Consider the following 26,435-nt stretch of genomic DNA (forward strand, 5'->3'; position numbering starts at 1 on the left):
CTGATCTCTTGGCCATTAAGGAAAAAAAAAACTGTTTACTGGTGCAACATATAAAAGCTTAATGCATCGTCATGTTTAATTGATACAATATATGTACATCCATGTTTCAATCATAGTCATCATAATGCAGGAAATCCCATCTTTACATCTATACAGTGTTCCTTTTGTTGTCAGTATAAAAGAAAGGGTTAATAATCACAATAATAATAGTAATCCCGGTGTCGTAATACAGCACTCTTCCAAAGGAATGGCAGAAAGGGAACTGAAAGCTAATAGACCCCAATAAAAATCAGGTTTCACTGCAGTCTCACTGAGGTCGGGGCAGACTGGTTGAACCAACAGCGCCTGAACTATTTTACAGTCTCCAGACTCCATCTCTGATATCCTTCTTTATTTCAAGCACTGGGAGACGGTGCTCGACCAATAGATCTGCTAAATCACCACACAATGCTCGGCCTCCGTAGTGTACACGAGAATCAAAGCCCACACCGTCCCTTTTTTATAATTTTTGACCCCGCTATTCCTCTTTTTCATTCACATCCCTTCCTGTCAGCTTTCTAACCCAGCAGGCCCCGAGCAGTATTTACTCACTCCTCCCCGATATGGGGCCTCTTTTCTCGAATTCCTCACAGTAGCCAAAGCACCCCTCCTTCCCCTCCAGGTCCCCTAACCCCCAATTACAAAGTTCCCTCAGTTACAATTTAACTCCCTTCCCCCCTAAACTCATCCATCTCATCTCCATCTATCCATCAATCCCTCCTTCCTCTCCTCTATCATGGCCGGCTGGTTGACCTGCCTGCCTCCCCACAGTGTGGCTGCATATCAATCCCCTGCTGTGCTTTGTGCGGGTCGGTTTCCTGGCAACAGACAACAGCCATGACAGGGCTCCAGGGCAGAGAGAGCCGCTTGCATCACAGCAGCTTGCTAGCTGGATAGCTCAGTCCAGAACCACTGATATTCATGGCCATGGCCGGCGTGAGCTATAAGCTAACAGTGCCGCCGCTGTTGCAGTGACAGGCTCTCTCTGACGACTTGAGAGTTCAAGCAGACAGACGGGACAAGGAAGGCTGTGTCTGAACCCATCAGTGAGGGCCAGAGACACCGGGGCTAAGATGGCGAGCACTGTAGTCCCCGAAAGTGGCTGTAAGTCAGTACGGGATTGTTGTGAGGTAATACAGATGAGGACACCTGCATTACTATAGAATCTCTTTATTAGTGCTGTAAATATCTTTAAAATATAATTTTATATATTTTAAATCCACAGTTTCTGTTACAAAAGGAGTAAAAATGACCCCCAGATGCTATTTACAGTAAATATACTTTACAACTTTACAGTTACTAACTTACAGATTCAAAAAAAGACTTTGAATCTGACTTGTAAGAAAAGTCAACAAGGTTAAGAGTTGCGATTCTGGCAGCTGCAGCATGTTTTTAATTGATTATTCTCAATTGTACTGACAGAGTGGTGGTAGTGGAGATGCAGTGCATGTCTCAGTTAACCGGAAGTCTTTGTGGTTAAATAAAAGCTCAGTTAAGAGACTTACACTAGAAACCACTTTCAGAGTGTGGCTGCGCCATCTTTTTCCTGTCTGCTTGAACTTGCTCATTTTATAGCGTCCATTATCCCCCTCTTGTCATTTCTCCAATTTCCTATTGACATCTGTACAAATATGCAGAGGTACACCTGTGTACTTCAACTTCGAGTTTTAAAAAACACGTCTTTAACACCTCTTTGTAAAGAAAAATACAAAAAACAGAAACATTTTACAATCAATCACCCCCTCAGGCTTCTATATGAGTGGTAACGTTGCAATGCCAATACCGTGATGGCATCACTGCCACTAATTGATACAGTATAAGGGTAGAACATCAATGCAGCATTTCATGTTTTTCATAAAATCCTAGTTGATAGTATGTAATTCATTCTGTAGTTTTGTCTGTTTTTTTGTATTTATTGCTTGATTGGATGGCACGTGGGCAGGATTTTTTTCCAAATAATACCAAGTAAGTACAGGATTGTGTTGAACAAAATATAGCCACATAAGGAATAAAAATGCAGCAATTACTGTCACCTTTGGCAAATTTCCACCTCAAAAAATAGCCGTGGGTCATAGTACGAATTATACATTATGGTATCATCATGTCTTGTATATATGCTTATGATACATACAGTTGGTAAAACAGGAGAAAGAGAAACTTTATCCATATTCTTCATAGGAAATGTAAAAAATCAAAACTACCTGTACCGTAATAGCAAAACAAGACACAGTTGTGCTACAAGTGCTTATGTGTTCTTGGCACCTGTGGCCTCAGTCCAGAGTGAGTCCTTCTTTATTAGCCACAGCGGAGCAAAATCCTCACCAGAGGTGGAGAGAGAGAGGGAGTCCATGCTGTGGAGCAATGTTGCCGCAGACCTCCATCCCACTGCCCCAACACATCCCCCCCCTCATTTTAACTGCCAATGTGCCACATTCCTCCCTCACCCCTCGTACTCCTCGTTAGGTGGAACGTTCCAGGTGACAGCCATCTTCGGAGACAAAAAATGAACTCCATCAGGATTGGTTAAAACTAGCAAAAAAAAATGACAGGTTGCAGTAAATAATCAGCAATAGATGGAGATACAGCTATTTACAATCACACAAAATGTCTAACATCTAATGTAGTGATTTAGTAACTTAATGAAAGAACCAATAGCTGCTTTTCACCTTTTTTTCCACTGTTCATCTCATTCATAAAGTAAAAAAAAAAAAAAAAAAAAAAAAAAAAAAGCATCAAGGAAAGATTTAAAACATAAAAAAATCTTTCTAAGACCTTAAATGTTGGCAGTTTACATTCATGCCTGTGAGTGCTCGCCCCCCAAGGCTGTTGAGCATTGACACACACCATCAGAGTAACACAACACACCCACAGGATCTGTACATTTGTGCAGTTTTGAATTCTATGCTCCTTCACCAGTAGATAAACCGAATGGAATACTGATCATGAGAAATACTGATATTTTTTTTTACCGTTTGGTTATTTTAAATGGTCAGAACTAGATGTGGCCACTTTTTTAGGATTTATAAACTGCTGAAGTTGAAGCTTTGGATTCAATAGTGTCAGTTTGTGCCTTTGTGTCTGCCATCAGAGAGCATCAGATGATCATTTTTGGGTTCTAAAGCACTCTAAAATAAAAGAGCCTTCCTCAGCAGGGAGAGGCCTTTACGCAGCACACCTTCTCAAACATCAACCAATAGGAAAGCACCCTCACAGTCAAACAAATCACAGAAAAAACCAAATAGAAAACGTGTGAGATTGATTTTTTTTTTTTTGGATTGTACATCAGCAGAACATTTCTGAATGAGGAATGGTTTGTAACTAAATTTACACTCTGGTGGAAGTTGCATACAGATTCATTTCTACATTCTAACATTAAGTATGCATTAGCAAATTTGAAATGGGAGGTGAGACTTCACAGGGCATAGCATTCACATGAAGTAGAAAACAAACATCGCTCAGACTATAAATAAATGCATTATAGTCAGTGCACTTCATCTTTACAATTCAAAATCACCCTGTAACTACCTTAAGCCATGCAGTCCACAAGCTATTTGAACTCCAGCTTTTGATTCCAGTGCATAAGGCCTTGGCAAAGGCGCTTTGAATGATATTACCTTGGTTCAGAGTATGTACCAGTATGGGGTAATAATTTCTCCCAAAAATACATAAAGGAGCATGTTAAATTTCATCAGGCAAAAACTGAGATTGGCAGCAGCAGAAATGGCTCAGAATTAACAGTTTTCACATTCTTCCACAAGATCCAGACCACAGTTTATTTTGCAACCCACCTCAGCAAAGCCCACCGCTCATTCTCAACCTTCAGACCTCACCCAAGTACATAAAGCACATACAAAACCACCTGAATACACTGGCAGCAATAACTGACTTTAAATGATAACTGTTCCAAATTTTAATGCGTGAGGACGTCTGAAGCCTCAACACGGCTGACAACTACACTTCACAACTGTCATATCAGATTTTACTTTAGGTGAAATGAAGATGGTTAATAGTCTGCTCTGTCGTGTGATTCTTATATTTGGAGAAAAACTGGCAAGAATATTGTCTTGTTCATACTGTAGTTTGGCTGTTGTAACCTGCTATTTCCTGCTTAGTTTAGTTTTCAGTATTCTGCCTCAAAGTAGGTCAGTGGTAGCTGTTGCTTCAGATACGTTACAAAATACAGTCTGGTCCTTTTTAGGCTTTTCAGCATCAACTGAGTTAAAAGCAGAATCATCAAGGAGGTTTGAAGCATCCTCCACGTGTTGGCCCGATGAAAACATCTGATGTCTTTTTGAAAACAATACAGTTTGATGCTTTCGGCGCATTTGCGGCTCACTTTTGCGTTGTAGGATTTCATAGGGAAATCTTGGGTCGGCTCTAATTAAAAGACAAGGAACGTGTCAGTTGTTTAACCCCCTCTAAACACATCACATTTCACATGGCTTGAACAAAGGGAGGGATATACGTAGGCGTCTCAAAAGCTTAAAGTAGCTAAGATCAACTTTTTATCCATTGTGGGGATTATTATGTAGATCCTTAAATAAAATAAAAAAAATGATTGTGGCAAGTTTAATCCAAAGTTAGATCCAAAAGAAAACAGGTATGTGTTGTATACTTTTAGCTTACATAACTTGAGGTTCAATCACGTCAACTGCAAGATTCATAAGTACTGCAGGGAAATACATGTTTTCCTTTGCATCATTTTGTCAAAATGCCCATTGACGATTTTATTCCTGACAAGTGTTTGGGATCCTTACCACAGGCTGGCTTAATAGAAGAAGAGCTCTGACACTTGCGGTCATAAGCCCGCTCTCCCGACATGATCAAGGAGGGAAACTAACTTTTTTTTTTGTCCACCAGCTAGTGCCCAATAAATCTGAATATTAATAGCCACTTTCATTCCTGCTGGAATGGGATACAACTTCTAAAACAACAAAGATTTATGAGCACTGGCTAGCGGCTACTCTTCATTTCACACCCTCGTCTTGCTTACACTGAATTCATTTAAAATAAAGTAAAGAAATTATCAAAATTACAAGTCTATGGTTCCACTGTATGCCATGTGCTAGGAGTTTCTCCCCTAAAAGTTATATTTGCATTCAAAGACACATTTTCATGCAAATGGTACAATTTTTCTTTTTTTTTTTTTTCCAAACAAAGAAACACGCATTTCTTTTATATGTTCATCTAAAAAAGAAGCTTATTTTCTTTTTATATATATATTTATATATAGTATATGTATATCAGTTAAATTTTTTTCTACACTTTTCCAGGGCAGGCACCGTACACACACCGGGTACAGAGGCATGCCACACTTGCATTGCTTTTGCATTCTACAGTTGGTTGGCTGGCAGGCGAGATGTCATCCAGGCAGTGCTGCAGTTGGTGAGTGCATCCTATGTTTGCACCAACTCTGAACACACATTTTCTCTCTCTCTCTCACTCTCTCTCTCTCTCTCTCTCAGTCTTCTGCATAACATCCATACACACACAATCACACGTATCATCCTTGCGGCCAGGCACTAATCTGTCCCGTGGCCACAGAGGCAGCGTCACACTGCCCAGATGACATCAGAGTAGGGGGCGGGGTCAAAGGTTGGTCCAACAAGCTTCAAATGGAATAATAAAAGCAGTGCAGCAAGGCTCTGTGGCGCATGCAGAGATGGGCGGGAGGAGGAGGGGGCAGGGGGGGATGGGTGGGGCCTGGGAAAGGGAAGGTCAAAGGTTAGTGGAGGGTGTGCAGGTTTCAAATGGAAGGTGTGGGGTCTTGCCCAGGGTTGCAGACAGATTCATGAATGGGAGGTAGGGTTAGAGTTTGGAGGGGAAAAGGGTGGCAAGGCAAGGAGGGTCAGTGCTAACTTCATGACGATTACGTTTGTATTCAATTTTTTTTTTTCAGTTTTTTTTTTTCCCTTTTATGTGATTTTTTTTGTCGTATTTTTATTTTATTTTACTTTTTACAACTGATTTGATGACACAACTTAGGCTCAGAGTAGTGGATGGCTGAATCTACTGCTGGTTGTATGGTAGGAGGATGGAGATGGAGAAAGGTGTTATGGGAGAAACTTTTACGTTTTCTTTGCTACATGAGTTTTTAACTTTATACACAATATAAATACATGGGGGAGGGGAGGGGGGGATAATAATGCCAATACATTGGTTTCAGTAATTCACTTTTTGTGCTCAGTTATGTACTGAAGGTTTGCAAGTATTGCTTGTAGTCATGTCTTACCCAAGTTGTCCCCAAATAACCTGGATTAAGTACGCGGCGTGTAGACTGCAGCTTCTTTGTAATTGTCATAGATTTGACAGTAAAATTGTGTATTACAATGTGGTATTTTGTGTTTAAAGTTATAAAATTACTAATTATCAGTCAAATACTAAACATTTTCAAAATGTTAGAATTTATCTTTCTTCAGTCAGTAAACAATTTATAAGTACACATAGACAATAGTAATGTTTAGTTAGATAATACTTGACTCATAGCAAGAAAGGTGCGTGTCTGTTCACGCAAATTAAAAAATAATTGTTCACATCATACACCGTTGAGGCGTGGTCTGATGTGTGACCATAGCCTCATCAAACACACACACACACATACACACACACACATACACAGTCACATACTCTTAACAATCACACTTACATACACACACAAGCACTGACATGCAGCCATATTTTATCTTGGGATCTGTCAGTGCGACACTGCAGCGAGAAAGCTCCACCCTCCTGTCACCTCAACCAATCAAAGACCCTCTTCACAGCTTCGGTGAGAAAAGGAGTGATACACTGATGATAGATCTGAAGGAAAAATAGAGAGGAAGGAGGGATAATTCCACCCAATTAAATAAGCAGAGAGAAGAATGAAGAGGAGGGTTTGTGAGGAAGATGCACTGTGTTGTTTCATGTCCATTTAGGACGCAGGAATACACAGCACATATTCCGGTAACCATCCTGTCATCCTTCTCTCTCACTATGGGGGTCAGTAACACACTCTTGCTGTGCTTCAATATGGTGTCTTAAGAGACTGGCTAAAAGCCATATGACTTGACGTGTATATGTGTGTGTGTGTGTGTGTGTGTGTGTGTGTGAGTGTGTGTGTGTGTGACCACGCTCTGTCCACGACACACACACAAAATGAAACATTGCAAATCTTTTGTAAAAGAAGAGTGTGTCTGAGTGTAAGCGACAAGCTCCCCCGCCACTTTAAATGAGTTTTCCTCTCAAGGAAGCCATATCTGCCCCTCCCAACCCATCCATTGCTCTGTCCACCCCCAATGAAACAGAATGCAAATGTCTCATTGCACTCGTCTGAACCTATCGTGGGGAAATAAGGGGAGGTGGGAGGGAAGGCTTGAGGTAATGGGGGAGGGGTAAAGAGGGGCATTGTGGAATAGTAATGAAGGGTAGTATTGATCTGAGTCACATGATCTTGAAACCAAAGGGACAAGGGAGGGTGCCTATTGGGTTGCCACTTAGATGTCTTCTATGAATGCCAATTTTTTTTTTTTTCTCCCACAATGGAAAGGGAGGGGTAAAGGTACAAAAAAATAGATTAATAAAATAGAGGAAAAGAAACAAACTCTTATTTAAAATGTAAAAGTATAATACAAAAACAACAGCAACAAAAGCATAATAGTAATAAAAACGTTAGTGACTTTAAAGATGAAATAGTAGAAGTGTTAAGTAGTACTCGAAGTTATCTCTAATGACACAAAATAAATAAAAGCTGTCAGAGGAGAGGATGCAGTCGGGGCTCTCAGGTGAAGGAGGGTCGTTGCTCTCTCTCTCTGTCCCTCTCTTTCTCCATCTCCCCCTCTCCATCTCTCTCTCCCTCTCCCTGTCACCTCTCACTCCTCGCGGAGCTGCAAGCGGTAGCGGCTGTAGCGGATCTGGAAGAAGAGCCTCTCCAGCGGCGAGCGGCTCATCCCAGGGAGCCTGTAGTCCTCGCTCTGGCCCGTTCGGCGGAAGCCCAGCGACTCGTACAGCTTGTGAGCGGCCAACTTGACGGCCGTTGTGCCGAGGACCACGGCGGCGTAGTTGTTGCGCACGGCAAACTCCAGAACACGACGACCCAGTGCCTTTGCGATGCCTTTGCCGCGGTAGTGCGAGTCCACCGACATGCGTCGCAGCTCAACTGTGTTGTCATCCTCACGGCCCTGCGCCGCCACGATGCCAACCACGCGTCCGTCGAGCACTGCCACCCAGAAACAGGAGCCTGACAGAGAGCAAGAGAAAATAAATTTGATAAAATTAAGTTTGTTTTGTACAAGCAGATTATCTCAAAGGCTGGAGTTAAAGATAAACACTTCAAAATGTGGTTCAACATTTCCACTTTCTTGCCGAGAGATGAAGAAATCAATACTATTCCCATGTATTTACAGAAAACATGAAGCTACTGTCGTCAGCTGGTTAGCTTAGCTTAGCACAAAGACTGGAAATAAAGGGAAACAGCTAGCTTGGCTCTGCTCAGAAGTAACAGAATCAGAGCGGTAAAACTATTATAAAAACATTGTGGTTTAATTGACATGTTACATTTAATTTACTGTCATTCTGTCATTTCATTTTTGAGTGTTAAGAGGTTCTGGTTGTTGGATTTTGTTACTTTTGGACAGAGCCAGGGTTGATGTTTCCCCGTTTCCAGTCTTTGTGCTAAGCTAAGCTAACCAGCCATATAGCTTCATATTTACCACACAGACATGGAAAGTGGTATCAGTCTTCTCATCTAACTTTCAGCAAGAGTAGTAAATAAAGTAGAGTAAATAATCTTGTTTCCAAAAATATCGAACTACACTTTCAAGCTATGACAGTAACAAACAGGGCCTAAAGCCTCTCATCATGTGGTTCAGTAGTTTTATCACTGTAGTGTTTTAATCTCTTTGGGATCAATGAAAAATGTTTTTTATGTAGAAGTAGTGAAGGGTAGAGACCCTCACTCTCAGCCGCTCTAATACACTCAAGCTCGTGACCACATTTCAAAAAAAGTTGAGACCAAATACTCTCTACAGTTAAAGGTTTGATACTATCCGTTTAGCCTTGCAAACACGCCCCAACGAAACAGTACGCAAATCTTATTTAACAAACTATGCAACACGAATGGCCTGCAAAAACAAAACTGATAGATGAAAGCAATGATCGGAGTGGCAAAGGGGATTGGATGAGGGTGTTTAGCGCCAAAAAACTCAAGTGAAAAAGAACGTCCTGTGTTTCCATTAGCAGTATGTTGGATGTCGTAATGGCTTAAATGCTCTGAGTGGAGAGAACAAGGGAGGCAGAACAGAATAAGGAAGGCAGGGAGTAGATAAATGAGGAGGGCAGAGACTAGTATCTGACTGATGGTTAATGGCATTAGCCACTCAGTTAGACGCTGCTGATTAAAAGCAGAGGCATGACAGAGCGGTCGCTTTGGGCTCACAGTGTGGTGGAGCAGAGGCACAAATGATAGAAAAAGACAAATTTTTGTCAATTAGGGGGGAAAAAATCCATTTCCAGGTTTAGATGGTCATTTGTGTTACAGGAACTGATTCTCATTTTATATAAACACCGCTCTGTAATTTAAAAACAGGCAGGAATAAAACATTTTTACAGTGACTCATACTGTGTAAAGGACTTGCTGTGCCCCACAGTTAATACATCAGACACTCAGACAGGTACTGGTGACAGACAGACAGACAAATAAAAAGACTAACACACACACACAGACAGACAAACAAGGTTAAACCAATACAGATAAAATGTCAGCAGACAATGCTCCTCCACCAGAGTACCACTGAGAGCTTGAATATCAACCCGTTTTAATATCAATCTATATTCGTTCTGCAGTTTGTAGTCCGTTCACTTTGACACTGAGTGATTATGTTTGTGAATTCTTCACGGTTTTCACATTTAACAAGAGTTTTTAGGACAAAACAATGTGATAAAGAGCTGCAGAACACCTTCAGTATCACCTTGTCTTATGTTTAGTGCTCCCTAAAGAGTAAAAAAAATCCCTCAGTTATTCAAAGTCCCCAAGTTACTCTGACTCAGCACATCTACAAAAACTCCGCTGGTTCATAAGGTTAAATAGCGTAGGGAAAAATGTCACAAGTAAGTAATGTTACGGGGTCATCGTGCTTCTTTTGAAATCGTCCTCCTTTGAATTTTAATCAGGCGTTTTTTAAACGAGGATTGAAACCAGCGCGGCGTGTAGGTGTGTGCCCTCGCTTTACCGATCGTAATCTTTCAAGGAAAATGACCCTCTCATCCTCCTGTTTTTATTACATAACCATGTTCAAATAGCCTTTCTATCAATGTCAGTCATATTTACGGCATGTGGTGGCAGCGATTACATGATTTTGTACTAAAAATGCCATCTGTTTGTTATAGATAAAGTAAATCTGACTCTGCCGTGACTGGCAGAAGGTGACGGTAAAAACCTGTCTGTCCATGAACTCTGAATCCTAATTCTCTCTATAACTTTCTCTTACTGTCTTAACGTCTTCTCTCTTTTATTTCTGCTCAATCTCCTGTTCTTACACACACACACACACACACACATACATACAGGCGGTGACATTAACATCATGCTTCTGCCAGATTCCCGTGTGTCAGGAGGGATTTCATGCCCCTGCAAGCCCGTGTTAAGCTGATCCTGAGGCTTCTGTTACTGAATCAAACGACTGTCATATGTAGGTTGCAGCGGCAAACAGGCAAGTAGTACTCCCTACGCTGATAGCTAGACGGAGGTAAGGCGTCACCAGGAGAGTGTGTGTAACCAGTGTTTCACTAATCTCTTCGGGAAGTTGTGATTTTGAATTAAACGCAGGAAGATTTATAGCTATCTAAAAGTGCTGAAAAGCTCCACCCGAAACATCCCAGTTAACAACAGAGCATCAGATGACCCCAGTTGAGATGTTATAGATTCACCCTAATGGCCAAATAATAATTATTGTAATTTTGGTGACAGATGCCGGTGGGAGAACTCCGCACACACAAAGTGAGCGATCAAAAATTTAGTTGTGTTCACTGTCTCCGAAGAAATGTAGGTCAGGTCATAACATTTCTGGTCATTAAGTCCGTCAAAACATGAAGAGAATTAAGAATGAATTGCTCGTTACCATTCGGGGTCATCAAAGTGTGAAGTTGATTATGTGGAGCTTTGACTAACGGAGGATCATTTAAGTGATTGTTTGCATGCTTCAGATGTGCAAAGTTGTAAGCGGTCACACGGCCTTCACTAATACTATGCAATGATGTTTCATTATAAGCAGATGTCAAAGCTGCACTGTCAACTGCACTCTGTCGGCATTATTATGCTCGTGCATGTGTGTCTGTGTGTGAGTGTGTGTGTGAGTGTGAGTGTGTGTGGGAGGGGGGGGGTTATGCTTCCATAAAGCCCTCCTGACCATCTGTCTGAACTGAGCCCTGTGCCAGGAATGAGGACAGCACAGGAAAGCACGCACTCTGCCTATCAGAATGTGTGTATTACTTAACAGCACGTCTCAAAAAGATCACTCGGATCACATCAAACAATGAACGATCGATATCGTGATATGAGACTAGATATCATCTTAGATTTAATATCGTGATATGTCATAAGTGTTGTCTTTTCCTGCTTTTAAAGGCTGCAATACAGTAAAGTGATGTCATTTTCTAAAACTTACCAGACTGTTCAGTTAGTCATTATATCCACATTACTGATGATTATTTATCAAAAATCTTATTGTGTAAATATTTTGTGAAAGCACCGATAGTCATCCCTACAATATTGTTACAAGATTGATATTGAGGTCAAAAATATGGTGATATTTGATTTTGTCCAGATCGCCCAACCCTACAATGAACCACAGTGGAAAAAAAAAACAAATATTACATCTGTCTTTGCCCCTCCTCCCCCTCTGACTCTGCTTTTCCTCTGAAAGCTAAGAAGAGTATATTTACTGCTAAGCTTCCTGACATCACAATTCAAGGAACCTCACATCTGCTGCATCTGACACTACTACTATTAAACTGAATGGATTTAATGTCCTATCAGTATTTCTGCTGGGAACTGCACTTCCAGGAGATAGGAAGATAGAAAGAGATAAAATAGAAAGAACAAGAGGCAGATTGAGAAAGTTATAGGAGGAGGGAGAGTGTTTTATTTTAAGAGAAAGTAGAAACAGAGAGGGTTTAGACCCTCGTCAAGTCCTCACAGCTGCAACTGAAATGTCATGTTTAATGAAAATAAAGGGAGGTTTGTAACCAGAGAGTCACCAGTTGGAATCAAAACACCGACTGAGAAAAAGTGTTAACAGTCACCATAAAACCTCTCTTGAGCAAGGCACTTAACTTTTAACTGCCTCAGTGATGCTGTGTGAATATGAAATGGATTAATTAAAGGTTTATTAACATTCCTGTCAAACCAGCGCCTAAGATACGATATGTTTAACACCTGCGTGAATGTGAATTTTGGCTTTTTAGCATTAATAACTGTTGGTGAAACAGGCTGCAGAAATCTCTATTTAGCAAGTTAAACAGACGGAGCAAGATGATCGTAACTAAGGCTGAAACTGATGAATGTTGTCATTATTGATTCATTATTTTCTCAATGAATCATTTTGTGTGTAATTATAATTTCCCAGAACCCGAGGTGACTAGAGATATTCAGTTTACTATCATACAGGAGACAAAAAGATGGATGGAGACATTATTATGTCATTATTAGTTAAACAAACAACGAAAACAAGTCTGTAATAAACAAAAACTTAATCTCTCGTCTTTAATTATCAGTCCTGCACCACAACACTGATTCAAAACACCACGTGGAAAGAGGGAAATGAGTAAGACTGTCTTCCGAAAAGACCTTTTTTTTCTGTGATGCTTATGAGCAATGCACTAAGCCTCCTGTTGCTCCAGCACAGTAGCTCATCGCTTAAAGGGGAACTCCACCAATTGATCGATTGGAAACAAACACTACAAGTGAGGTTACCAGACCTCTAAAGCCCACTCCTCACCTCTGCTTGAGTCTAGCAGCTTGAGGCTACATTAGCTGCTACTAGCATAACACACCCAGCTGTCTGACTGAACTGTCAACAGACAAATTGCATTGTGGGTAATGTAGGCAGCATCTCTGGTTCTACTGCACTGATTTTATCCTTTTTTTTAAACTGAGTCCGACAATGTTATAGGTATGCGATGCTTAATCAGTGTGGTGCTCTTTGATACAGTGGTAACACATGAATAATATATGATAATGCACCACCGATGTTTTGTTGTGTAACTGAGGCCAGAAAGTCATATTAATGAGCTTACTCACTCAGAAAAAAGGAGTTAGGAGGGAGGCATCTGTGTTAACAGTAATAGTGATGAGCCTGAAAGGATCCATTATTGCTGCTAGGGCATACAAACCCGAAAGGGGGTGGGGGGGACAGAGAATCTACTATTATTACAGAGGGGGATGGGACCTAAAGAATACAGATGATCTCAAGACAAGAAATAAATCACGGCAGAGAGTGAAGACGAGAAGCAGAGGAAACGCTTTGAACCCTGGAAATCATTCAGAAGGATTCTCTCACAAGCAAAAATCTGATTACTGCACCCTTAATGCGACAGATCGAATTTCTTTAACTACTTTACAAGGATATTAATATGTCTTCATGCATGTGTGTGGGAGTGTGAAATCTTGGCTGATGTTATGATATGAACCCTGCACAAAAAAAACACACACAAAAAAAAAAAACGCACACACTCTCAAACACACACAAGGGGGGGCATACACAGGAATAGTTTTATGGTGTCTAATGAGATTATTCTCTTTTCCTTCAGATGAAACCTAGAGGGCTAATTCAGTTGATAAGCGTTCAGTCTAGACGCCGCCTCTCTGCGCTGTAGTTCACTTCTCTGTGAGCTCAAACGCCGTCCTGAGCACTCCGTGGGTGTAAGCTCTGACAAAGGCTCATAAGTGGCTTGACTCTATTCTCTGTGTGTTGTTGCTATTTGCTCTGTGCTCCAATAACGAAGCAGCAAATTAATTTGGTTATTTGTGTGTGTTATTTTTTTTTATATCTCTGCGCAGCACGTGTGTCATTGTTGCAGGGTACATTAAGCAGCGGTGATTTATGTTTCAGGAGTGGTTCTGAAACGGTTGCATCCCCGCATAATTAATGTGACCATGTGAGGTGTTAAATGGCGAATAGGCCTCTGGCGATGATATCAGCACCTGATATACACGTGGTGTAACATCAGATTGTTAAAGCATCATTCTCTATCATAACAATTCATTGTAACCACAATTTTGTCACTTTCTTCACTAAAAAGACATGCATGTTGCGCTTTGAAGGAGCTGAGTAAAAAGCAGCTATTTTCCACATTCATATATATCTTTTATAATATATCATCATCAACTGTGAGCGATTATTTTGCACTGCTTTAATGTTAGAGCATGTAGACAGGAAGCTGCAGCTAGCTAGCAAAGAGCGAACAAGGAAGCGGTACACTGAGAGATTTTTCATTTAAATAGGAAATAGTTTAGATGCTTTTGAAGCTGTTTTTTTTTATATATACAACACACACTCCCTTCTTCATGTCCTTCCATACAGACACACCCTCCTCCTCAGGTCAGAGTGCATGCTGGGAGTATGGATTAGCCTGTCACATGTAAGCCAAACATCAGCAGTTTTTTTTCCCCTCCGTCAGGGACAAATGAGGGTGAGAGGAGGTGACCGTCAAGACGCACTTTAGAGATACAAACACACAACAGTGCAGTTGCAGAAAATGAATTATTCATGTGTATTGAAGCCTGGATTTACAGTAGGAGAGGTCTTAACATCAACTTGGCCTTTAAGCCAAACCCGATATGCAAAGGAGACTGACGCATTGACCTGTGTGCTGTCACGATTAACTGAGGCTCACGCGCCCATACAACGTGCACGCTTCTTTAGCGAGTCCATTAGCTCAGAGGAACTCATTATCCGGCCCTTTACCGTTGCTTTTACTGCCTTCCTGCCCGTCAACGCGTCTATGCATGTTGTTTGTTTGTATGCAAGTGTGCAGGTACATGCTCACATTTTACACACATACTACACTTTACTGTGTGCATGCCATTGTTCACATGTACAGCTTTACTACTGCAGCCAGGGCTTCTCTCTCTCTCTCTCTCTCTCTCCCCCTCCTCCTCCTCATTTCTGGGGTCAAAGGCCACCACACCGGGATTTACACCAAGATGCAAAATGTGAATCCAGCCTGTTACGTCTAAAAAGCACATTTTATCTCTAGCGCGCACATGTAATCACTCGCATGTCAATAACTAACTTACTAACAAAGGCTTTAAAATCGCTTCTCGGTGATGATCAGACATGTGATTGGTCACAAGAGACTCATCACGGTGAGAAAAACGCACAACGCTGCAATTAATGATGCTGCTGTTGACACGTCATCTGGTCTCTCCAATGAGTGTCTTTGTTCTTGTATTGATTTAAGCATAATGTGAAACAAAGGCTGAGGGCGTCATTAATGTTTGGCTCAGCTTCCTCTAAACGCTGAATAGACGAGAGATACACATGTTCACAGACATACAGAGGACATCTGAGGTACTGGACTAGTGAGGCCTCAAGTTTCTCACATGTACAGTCTGGGAACAGCAGTCAGCCAGTGGTGTAAAGGATCTTTTGGAGTGCCAATAATCTAAAAGTATGTGGTTTAGATGTAAATCCACTACTTTTGTGCTTAGATATGTCCAAAAATGTACAACAAATAAGTTTTATTTGTAGTGTTGCCTCATGGTTAAAGGGATAGTTTGACATTTTGGGTAAAATTCATATTTTCTCTGTTTCCGGTCTTTATGCTAAGCTAAGCTAACCGGCTAAAAGTTAGCTGCAATTTATTTTAATTACTGATTATTTATGTAATTTCTTGTTATGATTAATCAATTAATTGTTTGGGCTCTATAACAGAAAATAGTGAAAATGCCTATCACAGTTTCTTAGAGTTCAAGGTAACATTTTTTTCTCTGACCAACGGTCCAACAAGACGTTTACGTTGCAAGGATATAAAACAGAGAAAAGGAGTTAAGTTGGAGAGGATGATATAACAAATATTTGGCATTTTTTCCTTGAAAAATTACTTAACTTGTTAAACATTTATCAAAACAGTTGATAGTTGCTATTATCGACTATTTATTTTTCAGCATAACATTCTACCTTACTGTGAATTTTACAGTTTGTGAACTTTTACAGTCTCCTAAATGTTGCTTTTCTGCTCAATCCGTGTCATTCTGTCGACGGTGAAAAATTAAACGACTAGTTTGTAATCCTGTTGCAGTAACTGTCCGTAGCTTCTGATAAATGAATGAATGAATAGTAAATTACATTTCGTTTGTCTTTTCTCAGCTTTTCAAGAGACTTGAAGGCTCTTTCGTTTCCTGGGAGGAAACATCACTTCCTCTGTGCCAAGATGATGGATAACCCAGTTGGCCGCTGCACAGCCTCCCCTGCACCTTCAGCGTAGATGAGAAAAAGAGGAGGAGGAGGAGGAGCGATACAGGTGGGAGAGAAAGAGAAAATGATGTTGCAGCTCTTATCTACTGTTTGGCATATATAACCAGAACGACTCATTAGCTAATAAAATGCCTCACAATTGGTCACCTGTTAACATCGGGACTCATGATTTGTCACCAGAGAGAAAACCGCTACATCTTTGACATTTAGTTTAGAGTTTAGTCGAAGGGAACGAGGGTTGGATGGCAGAGGAGAGGGTGGAAGGAAGGGATGCCTTATTAATCTGAGGTGCTTCAGCTGACGAGTCTGAAATATCCCCCAGGAGATTACTATGCCTGTGTGCTAACCAGCGAACTCTTCATTTCTCTTTCTTTCTCACCAACATACGAAATATATCTTTTATAGTTGAGGATCACACCCCTCCCCCAGATGCCCCCGTTTTCTATCTAGCACTCACTTCCTCGCTTCACATATCTTCCCTTTCTCTCTCTCTCTCTCTCTCTCTCTCTCTCTCTCTCTCTCTCTCTCTCTCTCTCTCTCTCTCTCTCTCTCTCTCTCTCTCTCTCTCTCTCTGTCGTTCAGAGCTAAAATAAGCACAGCAGGTACTGGTGGAGGAAGCTGCTCCCTCCGCTGGAACAGAGCAAGCTCAAACTCATCCCACACACACACACACACACACATACACACAGAGCTACAGTGAGACTGACCGGCAAGTATTATAATGGTCTCATGTCTTTATGAGACTCTGCAGTGGTCATGACGCCTCATTAAACAGCCAGTATTACTGAGTGGGTATCACTTCCACATGGGGGAGGGTTTGGCTCAGTGTATAGTGTCACCCTCATTATATTATATTCACTTTTTAGGCACTAAGCTGCTCCACAGTGACCTACAGTGATTGAGCAAGTAAAGAGTACAAAGGAGGAGGAGATTCTTCCACCTACTGTTTGAACACGAGGGGAAACCTCCATCTTCCTGTATTTATTTTCATTTTATTTGATTTGTAAGGGACCCTGTACAATATAAAACCTAAATGTTACCATTAGATTAGATTGAACTTTATTGTCTTTGCACTTTTGCAAAATTGTTTATTGCTAATGCACAGTTGTATTTGATATATTGTACCAGAGTTAACGTGAAGCTAATTTTAATCTGCAGCTCCTTCACATTATATGTTTAAAATATGGGTATCTTTGTTCATCCTTTGCCTTTTTTATTATGGGCGGTATGGGTGTAACTCAGACATTAATTTCCTATGAAGGGAGCGAACAACTGTGTAAACACGCCTTTGATGAGATCAGTGGTGACATGAACAGGTCCAAATGTTCTGCAAATGAGCACAATAGTAAAAAATTTTGGCTACATATGCTAAACAAATGGTCCGGCCCAAGTCAGCTCTAGCTTGTTCCTTTGAATAGACTCTAGAAATCTTCAGATTGTATTTTTAAAAATAAATTGTCCATAGATTCTAATTAAACAAAATGAAATTAAGAAAGTCTTTAAATACAACATAGATTTCCATTCACACGCATTCGCACATCTAATGAAACTGCCTCAAACCGAACTAGTTATGTATGGTCTGTATCTAATATCATGTCTGCACAGCAGCAGCTTCAGTCTTAAGTCAGCGTCTACACAGGATACATTCAGGAACAATAAGGGGTGTAGGTCACCCACATTTTGGCAGCGTCCAGAATCCAATACACAGTCATTGTAAAACAAAGGTAAATAGACTTGAAAGACTTAAAATTACTCTTTGGACACACAGGTTAAGTGCGAGTAAAACATGGCCCGTTACGTGGCCTGTGTAGACTAAACTATCTTCTGTCAGACGAATGCGAGACGGACGACTGAAAAACACAACTGAAGCACTTCCTGTGTAGATGGATAGGTGGAAGGTGGAAGACCTAATCGTGTTTGGCATGTTCACACAGTAAAAACGGTTGTTTTATGTTCTAAATTAAGCATTCATTTCACTTTGATTGCCGCTGTGTTCGTACTTTTCTGAAATTTTCGCACAGCCTTGTTTATCACCACACGAAACGCTGATGCCTGCAACTCGTCAACAATGTAATGTGATTGCAGGTCGTGGTCAAGCTCGAGTATAATTGAATTTGGTCAGTTTTTCTGAGGAACTCGCAAGTCTTTGCTCTCTCGTGTGCACTCATCTATCTGATAATACAACCACATGGATTAATAAATATGCGTATTAAGATTTTCCAGCGCAGAGGTACAAAGAGATTAGATGAATACAGTACAAGGAATTAGGGTCAACAGCTCAAATGGCGTTTTGTGATTTAAATGGAGGAAACTCCCTCAATAGTTACAAGTCTTCTGTCTTCATTTACGGTTTCGCACTGAATATGTACAGCAGTCGTTAACATATGATTGGCGGACACTTGATTGCCAGACTGACTCATTATTGGTTTATCGCCTCCAGTGAAGGAGAGAGAAAGATAAGGAGTAGTCTGCATGTACAAAGAGATTTGTGCCAGCAGATATTACTATTCCATTGATTTTAATTTGTCAAGCTCATATTGAACTATTGAATTTAGCTAATAGATTTTTAGAATTAAATTCAATAGGGGTCAATTAGAGCGCTTGCTGTATCAGCTACTGTTTATGTTAAAGTAACGAGCTTCTAGGCTTTTTTTTACAGCTATATACATTTATACTACTGACCATTGTTCCTTCAATTTGCTTTACAACCTCTCCGCCTGCACACACACACACAATCACACACACACACTTTATTACGGGGCAAATGAAAGAGATGACAGCTGGCCTTAAGTGGCAGCAGAGTGAGTGATCACAACACACACAGAGGAGATAAGAGTATTGATTGGCGTAGTCGTGGCATGTGGACAGGGATATGTAGCCGCTTTCAGCTCTATTACGGTTCGCCTTCTGTCAACCTTCTTCTTCTTCTATTACCCAAACAGCCTGCGGTCAATGTCCACTTATAAGAGTTTGTTCAATTTAAATTTTTACTTGATTGTCAAAAAAATCTATAGAACGGGTCACACTGTTCTCTGTGTTTGAGTCCGTTTTTCTTTCTGCACTTAAAGCAGCATTTCTCCTATAAGCTGATTAATCGCCGAGTTGCAGAAATACAACATTTACATTTTTCGATGCTCTAAGTGATCGTCAAAACCAAGACATCTCAGTTATTGGACGCCGATTAAATTAACGTTCAAGTGCCAAAAGATGAAGCTTCACACATTTCTCTCCCTAAAGACAACGCACTGACACACACACACAGCACATGCAACCATCTACCACTTCTGACATCAACACATCTTTATACCTTTGTTACGCCTTAACACCTTAAGCAGGTATTTTTGTGTCTATATTGTCACTGTTATGTTATTTCTGGATGTCAGACATTTTTACAGAAGAAGCACTTTGTCCTGTAGACGTGCAAAATTGGCAGAGATGTTTAAAGTTTTCCACCTTATCGTTAATTTCCAACTTTTTTCACTTGTTCCTACAGTGTTCAAGTTGAGGACACTGCGCACTGAGATGTTTCAGATGTGTCAGGGAAAATTTTTCTGCTTGCCTGACAGAAATACGCTGGCACTATCTCAAATATACCATTACGAAAAAAGAACAAACATGCAATGGCTAATTTTGTGCAGGTTGGAAGATTCAGCTACGCTAAAGTGCCTCCGTTTGCTACTTGTAGACACTTATGGAAGCCAATTTGCAAATGAAAAATCGCACAAAGAAGAAAGAATACAAGATGTATTTTCACCTGCCACACTCTGGTATGTCTCTATTCAACATTTTCTTTGAACCACTATCTGAAAACATGGCAGAAAGATGTTTTGGGTTGATTCTCCCACTGACATTAACGAAAAACAGGCTTAAAAGCCCTCAAAAGTTGGTTTCAGGTATTATTTATCAAGAGTGCAAAAGTTAAAAAACTGTTAGCTAGGTGTGGTTTGATTAAGCAAACAACCCCACAGCTGCCATCAGATGTTGATTCAAACGTTGCTGAATTCTGATTGGTGCAGGGAAGTACATGACATCACCTTTGTCCACCCGAGCCCCTCGACTTTAAACCAATAACAACACAAATCCCTCACGTACGATAACCAAAACTGCGCTAACTTTGGCAGAAAATTCTGTTTTCATGTAGGACTCGATCGCTCGCAGTAAGAAACCGATTGAGAAAATATGTTTTCTGGATCCTTTAAGTTCAACAAGTTCTCCGCTGTATGCCAAATGATGTATTCTGCACATAATCGCCCACTCCTACGTGCCACATGCCATGCCATCCTGCACACGCTTCACACAAAAAAACAACACACACACCGCAACAAATGACAGTGACGTCAGCGGTGCCTCTCCATCAGGACTGCATGTTGGTGCCCAGGTGTTCATCCCCCTGGACCCATTCAGTTTGCATGGATATAATCATTAGCATTGTCCAAGAGCAGTGGTGCCTGACCCCCTCTAAACCATCACAGCCCTGCAGCAATAATGGGAATGCTAAATTGCAATTGTGTATGCAGTGGATTACCAAGCCAGAGGGCACAATGTCTGAAAGAAAGAGACAATGAGGGGGCAATTGACTGGCTTAACTAACACCTGCTTTTTATATTGGCCACGTGGTTTGGGTTAACAGGGGATAAATGCGTCCAAGATGTTACAGGGCAGGGGGGGAATGTGTGAAGTGTGTCATATGTTTGCGGTTAACTGTCACTCACATCCAAAACGACTAAACTCCTGAGGAGGGATGAATAGTTTGACTCGAGGTGGATCGATTTTTTTTTTTTTTTCCCCAAATTAGAAGCTTTAGTGGAGGAAATGAGCCTTGGAGACACCGAGTGTACAGCAGAAAAGTGTATCAGCAGTTTCCTCCGTGCGATCAATAAGTCCTGTGATGCACACACACACACACACACATACATACACACACACCAACCCCCGCCCGCCTGTGACCAAGTGAAGCTCAGAGTGGAAGCAAGTGGGGGGGGGGGGAGCAGTTGGAGAAAGAGACAGGGAGGAGGGGTGGGAAAGAAGGGAGAAAGAGGAAAAGGAAATCAGAGAGACGACCTGCATATTTAATGACTTGCCTCTGCATCGCCTGAAGACTCTCTAGAAGCAGCCACGTTTTAAAGCGTCACTCACTCTGCCTTTCATGTTGTTATTTGGAGGATTTTGTCTTTTATTGCCCCGGCTGAACTTTTTAAAGTACAAATAGAGTGTTTTATACGTTCTCTTTATCGCCATCCCTCTTGATTTTCCTCATAAAACAACTCTGGTGGTGGAGCATTGCCGACTGACGTACCAGATAACGCTGATTATTCACACTAAAGTGAGAACACTGAGGTTTGTCCCTTGTCTTACCTGTGGGTTTCATGTAATAAGCCTCTATGTCAGCCATGTCCGTGTGCAGAGCACAGTCCAGATAACTCTGGATAACTTTCCTGCTGTAGTAGTAGCGCGCACCCATGAGAATGAGGGGCGCACAGCAGGTCAGCGTGACGGATTTGGTCACGAAAAAGCACATTACTATGGAGAAATGGAAGAAAAATAAACGAAACCTGTCAGAAAAGAGAATCACATGTTTGATTTTGGCAGAATTTGAACCCCACACAGACACAGAAGAGGCAATATGACATAAGCATCAATGAATGCAGCAGTTTCATCACATAACAGTAGAATATCAACAGTGATCAAGAGACATTAGGATTAGTTTCACACAAGGCAGCAGAATAACATTCATCAGTTTGAAGGAAGGCATATCAGTGTAGCTGCAGGAGCACAAAATCTGACAAGATAAATCTTGAGGTTTCAGTTGAGACTTTGTTAGTATTGAATTCTTCAAACCAGTTTAGTCCATATTGGAGTAATTAGTCAGATGTGACGCTGGGGGGCGCAAAGGGGAACACAAACAAGCAGGCTGGATGCTGCATAGCATGTTGTTGTGTGGCATGCAATAACCCACTAGTTAGTTTACTCCACTGCACCCCAGCGTGGCGTGAAACCTCAGCGCGTCACACTTTATTAAAGAAAGTCTAACTATCCAAAAAGAAACAATCAGACCGCACTGAAAAATAATTTGTTTGGGAGATTTTACAGGCAGGACAATCACGTTAGGCTATATATGTCTTGCATGAGTCTAATTAAAGCCAAAATAAATTAAAAAACGCCAAAACTTTATATGGTTTGAGTTGGTAACAACTTGTTTGATTTCGACGGGACATGAGGCTTTAATATGCGCCGGCAACACCGACAAAAGCCGTGCGAGACCAGTGCATGACTGGCGCATTGGCTGCTGTGCAGAGGCGGGGGAGGGAGGAGGGGGAGGAGGGGGAGCGCCCGCACGCTGCGTGTGCGCGCCGCAGGGGGGGAGGATTTTAATGTGTGTGTTGGGTTGCGCGGGGGAGTGCTTTTTGGGTACGTGCGCGCACCCTGTGGGCCAATCCTCAAAATTCATTCACTCATTCATTCACGGCACCGGTATGTCATCACATCATCAGCAGACCCGCCGGTTATACACATGCACCATGCGCCTGGCCATGCCTTTTGTTGCATGATGAGCAACATGCCGGTGCGTGCCGGGGGGTAGGGGGGTAAAGGAGGGTAAGGGGAGGTTTGGGAAGAATGCCGCGCTGGCACTTCAAGTGTTGCAACAGATTTCTACTTAACTGTAGCTATACATCACCTACAGGGCTATATGGTGCAGAGAAATGTTATTTGTGTGGGATTTAAAACAAGTTCCTCAAATAAATCACAGAGGGATGCAAACATCAAACAGAAATATGCGCCTACACTGTGACATGAGCTGTGAAATAATTCCTTTGTAGAAGATTAATGTTAGTGGTTATATTTAAGTTTTTACATCTTAAGAAAAGTGTTTCTGAAGCCTGTTGTGGGAATAAATACGCCCGCAAAAGGCGACGTGATGCATTTTCTCTGCCTACATGATGAAAAGTAATAAAGGTACTTACCTGTCAGAAGAGCATATAAAAACTGGGTCTTGGGCTGCTGCCTGAGCCCCCTAAACGCCGTGTTGGGTATCCTCTCCATAATACCCTCGTAAAAGATGCGGCGCACCTCCTCTTGATCCCCGCGCTCGAACTCGCGGATAAAAACCGCATCTTTCCTCACATCCTTGGCCTCGCTGGGGTTCAGAGCCGCGCTGGACGGAGGAGAGCTCCACATGATCGACTCTTTTTTGGTCCCAGGTATAGCATCGTGTTCGTCCGCAACAATTTTAGTCTCGCAAACCATTTTGGGAGACGAAAAATGCATGCAACTGGCCGCAAAAAAACAACTACAGTTCGGAAAAAAGGGGGAAAGAATGAGAGTGAAAATGGATGATGCGTGAGGTTTTCTTAAAAAACAGAGAAACGATGAAGGGGATAAGACGAAGGGGGATGTTCTGCTGCAACCCTGAGCGTTTCTGACGACCAAGACTTGCCGGCGTGAGTCAAGCAGTATTTATAAGCGGGCAGGGCGGGTAGATTCAGGTTCAGGGGTTGGGGTGGTCCTCTCGCTGCACAGATTGGTGGAAGCGGTGCGCCGTTAGATGCTGATGGACGAGGGAGGAGGGAGAGATAAAACAGAGCCGCTCTCTCTCACTGCATCTGAGCAGGCTTATGTGTGTATTTTGAGGATGTGGGTCTATGAGGGGGGAGGGTGGGGGGGTTGCGCTGGTGAGATTGCGTAGAGAGGTTGTTTCTGAGCAGTCTTCACGATGTCTTACAATGAGGAGGATCCCCGGTTTGTTTGAGATACCGTGGCTAGAAAGGATGCGATACGCAGCACAAAGGCGCAAGGTAAAGAGAGGGCGATGCGTCAAACAGGAAGGAAATCCTAGTGACAGGGTTACTGCAGCTCCTTAGACGAATAAAAAATAAGTTCATAATAACTTTTTATTCAGGTCTATAATTAAATTCGAGGTGAAAATGCTTCGATGTTGCCTTGAAACTCCTAAATGACTTCACATCTCCGTTGTTGCGCAGATAAATAGGCTACTGTGACAATAAGGGGGAGGAAAAGACTGATGTAAGACATATAAATGAATATGCTGATATAAATCGACATTAAGAGGACATTACCAAGCCTTAAATTCAGCTGGTAGTCGCCCTAATGTCTGGGCAGTGGTTGCACATCACAGGCGCACAGTGGGGCTGTGTGCAGCCTCCTCCGCCTGTTGACTGACAGCTCTGCTGCAGTGCAGTGATTCCTCCACGGCTTCCCTTCGCTTTGTCACCCCGTTCCTGTCATACATCAGTCCCGACACGGAGATTATCTGGCTTTTACTGCGCATCTGAAACTTCCCATTTGCCCATCTGTCGGCGACTAACACCGTATAGAAGTAACAGCGGCGACAAGTACCGGCTTTACGCACGACTGTGGCGGCACTGGTGGTGATGACGATGACGATGATGCTCGATCCGGTCCTTTGTTGTCCCTCTACACTCCCTGTAATTAATCGTGACTGTTATTACACAGAGTCACAAACAAGTGCTGTCATTATTTGTTTGTGTGTGTGTGTTTTATTATTTTTTTATTATGGCACAACGTTCTTTAATGGTCAGGGGATGAAGTTTACATTTACATGTAATGAAAATAGTGTGATTTCCCTTCACAAATGAGGAAAAACTCATATGAAGATGCTGGATAACAATAGGGCCCATGTCCATATCACTGTAGCCAATATTGCGCATCACTGTCATGCAATATGAATATCATCCTATAAAGTTCGCCTTGGCACTGAAATGAAGAAAACTGGATTTAATATTTTCATTGAAGCCCACAGAACATATGAGAATGTTTTTTGGCTCTAAATCTGAGACTTCCTTGAGGAAGTGTTGAACCTTGCAGAGTCACAGTCGCATATGTATAGCAAAACTAGTTTGAACTGGATCATCTGAGGCAACCTGCTATTGATAAGGCTGCATCTACCCCCCACTCCCGCCTCCGTTAAGGCACCCACCCCCCTTCCATCCTCCCACCCGCGGAGCCGGGAGGTAGAGGGCAGACGCATAATCTGCAGAGTCAAAAAGTCCTCACATGCCCCGCTCAGCCTGGACATTTGGTCGACAAGGAAATGCGGAAGGAAGATATTTTTCTATGCATCAGCACCTGCTCTGCAGCGGGTCTCACCATGCCGACCGGGTGGAGGATGCTCCGAGCATGCGCAGTGTTTCCCTCCGGTTGACTCCTGGCAGTGCTGCCTTCAAGTGCTGTCGATAATATCGCTACCATGACGTGAGGGCACAAAAACAGTTGTACAGTTGTAAAAACATCTAATTTTATAGTGACTGAGATGCAATACATATAACAGCCACAACAAATAAACCAAAAGGACACATGATGACAATAAATATTGATGATATACCCAAATGTACATCATCTCTTTTTGGCCACTGCAGTACCAAGTCTGTGTCAAAATTTTGGAAATGCAACAACAGCTTTAGTCTGCTTTCTATTTCTTCAAGGTGCATATGAAAGAACTCCACATCAAATATAAATAAACATCAAAAAGCTCTATTCACTGACCATTTAGACTGTTCAAAAGTATATTCATAAATTCATAAATACAATTCATAAAACATATATTCATAAAAAAATAAAAATATAAAACAAGATAAAATATATATATCGGTGAGAATCTAAAACAGCCTCAGGTTGTACCTTGTATGTTCAAACAAATAAAATATGAAAAATATAGCTGAGAAAAGTATTTTCATGAAAAAAATGCAGTATTTTTTTAGTCTGTGGTTAACACATTTGACTTTTTATAATATTTTTTATGACTTTTTACCCCCCAAGAAAATGGTTTGTAGAAATGTGTTTAGCCAGCTGAGTTTACAGTTTACTGGCTTTCACTCAGTCAGCCAGTGGATAGTTAATTTTCTCCTTCTGGACCCTCGTCAAGTCGCTCAAAAGCGCAGTCTTTACTACATCCTGTGTTGTAAT

At 41.6% G+C, this 26,435-nt stretch overlaps 2 protein-coding genes across 2 annotated transcripts in view; one reads left to right on the forward strand and one right to left on the reverse strand.

Moving 5' to 3' along the window:
- Positions 1-26,435, forward strand: part of LOC137174684 (DNA polymerase nu-like) — a 71,034-nt gene that overhangs the window by 42,122 nt on the left and 2,477 nt on the right. Inside the window, exons 12-13 of the mRNA XM_067580125.1 lie at positions 5,313-5,424; positions 16,386-16,539. The gene's annotated coding sequence lies outside the window, so the exon portion shown is untranslated. The remainder of the gene's footprint in view (positions 1-5,312; positions 5,425-16,385; positions 16,540-26,435) is intronic.
- On the reverse strand, positions 54-24,122 carry nat8l (N-acetyltransferase 8-like). Its single transcript, XM_067580131.1, has 3 exons — positions 23,456-24,122; positions 21,849-22,013; positions 54-8,257 (listed from the first exon to the last, which is right to left on the reverse strand). Exons 1-3 carry the CDS (start codon positions 23,757-23,759, stop codon positions 7,890-7,892), a joined length of 837 nt encoding a protein of 278 aa, XP_067436232.1. The 5' UTR covers positions 23,760-24,122; the 3' UTR covers positions 54-7,889.

The sequence above is a fragment of the Thunnus thynnus genome, chromosome 22, assembly GCF_963924715.1.
Source record: "Thunnus thynnus chromosome 22, fThuThy2.1, whole genome shotgun sequence".
In the NCBI taxonomy this organism is placed as follows: Eukaryota; Metazoa; Chordata; class Actinopteri; order Scombriformes; family Scombridae; genus Thunnus; species Thunnus thynnus.

Bases quoted from the DNA above. Each gene is read 5' to 3' on its own strand.
- nat8l (XM_067580131.1), bottom strand. From the start codon at position 23,759: ATGCATTTTTCGTCTCCCAAAATGGTTTGCGAGACTAAAATTGTTGCG. The intron at 22,014-23,455 runs GTAAGTACCTTT...ATTTCTCCATAG, and splicing joins TTTATATGCTCTTCTGACAG to TAATGTGCTTTTTCGTGACC. The intron at 8,258-21,848 runs GTAAGACAAGGG...GCTCTCTGTCAG, and splicing joins TTATTACATGAAACCCACAG to GCTCCTGTTTCTGGGTGGCA.